The sequence below is a fragment of the Malurus melanocephalus genome, unplaced genomic scaffold, assembly GCF_030028575.1.
Source record: "Malurus melanocephalus ecotype Western Australia unplaced genomic scaffold, MMel_1.1 scaffold_2836, whole genome shotgun sequence".
NCBI classification, from domain to species: Eukaryota; Metazoa; Chordata; class Aves; order Passeriformes; family Maluridae; genus Malurus; species Malurus melanocephalus.
This window is the reverse complement of record NW_026626068.1, coordinates 1-2,104: the sequence shown is the minus strand read 5'-3', so window position 1 is coordinate 2,104 and position 2,104 is coordinate 1. Positions and strand designations below refer to the sequence as shown.

Genomic DNA, 2,104 nt, shown 5'->3' with positions numbered 1-2,104 from the left:
CCGGGCGGGACCGGGAGGGCGGGGACAGCTCGGACCCCCCTCCCTCAACCCCTCCCGGTGCCCCGGCAAAGCCAAATCCGCTCCTCCAAATTTTTATTGCTGCAATAAATAACCCACGGCGGGACCGCGCACGGCGGAGCTTTCGGGGATTTTTTGGGGGAAAAAAAGCGGTTTTTACCCGAGGGGGAGCTCCGGGGGGATGGAACCGCGGGATTTCTGCGAACGGGGCGGAATTCCCATCCCGAACTTCAATCCCAAATCCCCCTAACAAAGGGATCTGCCCGGCCCGGACCCCACCCCGCTCGGTAAAACCGGGCCGGGGGTCCCGGGGGTTGTGGGGAGGGCACAAAGCGGGGTTGAGGAGCGGGAGGGGCATCCAGAAATCCGCTATTTGGTGAATTTAACGCTGTGCTCCTGCTGGCGGATGATCTGCGCGATTGGGCTGGCGATGCCGCCTATCAAGGTCCAGTACTCGTCGAAGCTGATGCGRCCGTCTTTATTCTCGTCCAAATCGCAGATGAGTTTATCGGCGGCGCGGCGGTTCCCGGTGTCCTGCGGGGAGAACGGGGACATTTCGGGGCGGGTTYGGGGATGGGGACAACCCCCGGTAGGTGACAGCCACCCCCCGGTCCCCGCTCACCGTCAGCATGTGGTTGAGCTCCCGGCTGAGCATTTTACGGAAATCCTTCTTGCTGATGCGCCGCGGGTTYTTGCAGCAGCAGCAGCGGCTCGAATATTTGTCAAAATTGTTCACCAGCACCTGCACGGCCCATTCGAGCTCCGTGCACTCGGACATCGCCGCCTGAGGGGAGGGAAATCTCAGCTCGGAGCCATCGCGGGGGGCTCGGATGGAACCCCCTCCCCACGGAGGGTGAAACGCGGTCCGGGTGAAAGGGAAACGCGCGGTGAGGGATTTCAGCGCATCGCTGCCGCGACGGTCACAGTAAAATCTCTCCGGACCCAAAACTGTGTGGTTTCACCCCCACAGAGTCACCCGAAAACCTCGCCAGACCCAAAACTGTGCGGTTTTGCCCCGACAGAGTCACTCCCAAAACCTCTCCGGCCCCAAACTGTGCAGAAGCACCCCAAAACTTCACCAGCCCCAAAATACCACGGCGGCCGCCATTGTAGAACCACCCCAAAACCTCTCCAACCCCAAAACTCGGCGGTGCCGCCCCTACAGAACCACCCCAAATCCTCTTCAATCCCAAAACTCGGTGGTGCCGCCCCTACAGAGTCACTCCCAAAACCTCCCCAGCCCCAAAACTCGGCGGTTCCACCCTCGGCCGTCGTTATAGAACCACCCCAAAACCTCTCCAACCCCAAAATTCCACAGCGGCCGCCATTGTAGAACCGCCCCAAATCCTCTCCAACCCCAAAACTCCATGGTGCCACCTCTACAGAGTCACCCCCAAAACCTCTCCAACCCCAAAACTCGGCGGTGCCGCCCCTACAGAACCACCCCAAATCCTCTCCAACCCCAAAATTCCACAGCGGCCGCCATTGTAGAACCACCCCAAAATTCATCCAACCCCAAAACTCGGCGGTTCCACCCCTACAGAACCACCCCAAAATTTATCCAACCCCAAATCCCCCCGGTGCCGCCGCCCCCGCGCCTGGGTCGGTTCGGTAATTCCGTTCCCGGTGCCGCGGGGCAGAGCAGCTCCCGGGCCCGCAGCTCCGGTTCCCAGAGCTCATTAGGGAGGAATTGGGGACAGGAATTACCGGCCGTGCCTCCTCCTGCTGCTGTTGCTTCACGGCTCCGGGAACAGGTCCCGGCGTGCCGAGCCCTCCCCGCCCCGATCCCGGTGTCCCGGTGTCCCGGTGCCGCCCGTTCCCTGTCCCCGGTGCCGGTCCCGGTGTCCCGGTGCCGCCCGTTCCCTGTCCCCGGTGCCGGTCCCGGTGCCGCCCGTTCCCTGTCCCCGGTACCGGTCCCGGTGCCGCCCGTTCCCTGTCCCCGGTGCCGGTCCCGGTGCCGCCCGTTCCCTGTCCCCGGTGCCGGTCCCGGTGTCCCGGTGCCGCCCGTTCCCCGTCCCCGGTGCCGGTCCCGGTGTCCCGGTGTCCCGGTGCCGCCCGTTCCCTGTCCCCGGTGCCGGTCCCGGTG

General features: G+C 64.0%; 1 protein-coding gene across 1 annotated transcript; it reads right to left on the bottom strand.

Moving 5' to 3' along the window:
- Positions 1 to 381: 381 nt before the first annotated feature.
- S100A16 (S100 calcium binding protein A16) lies at positions 382 to 839 on the bottom strand. Its single transcript, XM_057388914.1, has 2 exons — positions 641 to 839; positions 382 to 552 (listed from the first exon to the last, which is right to left on the bottom strand). Exons 1-2 carry the CDS (start codon positions 794 to 796, stop codon positions 388 to 390), a joined length of 321 nt encoding a protein of 106 aa, XP_057244897.1. The 5' UTR covers positions 797 to 839; the 3' UTR covers positions 382 to 387.
- Positions 840 to 2,104: the final 1,265 nt, after the last annotated feature.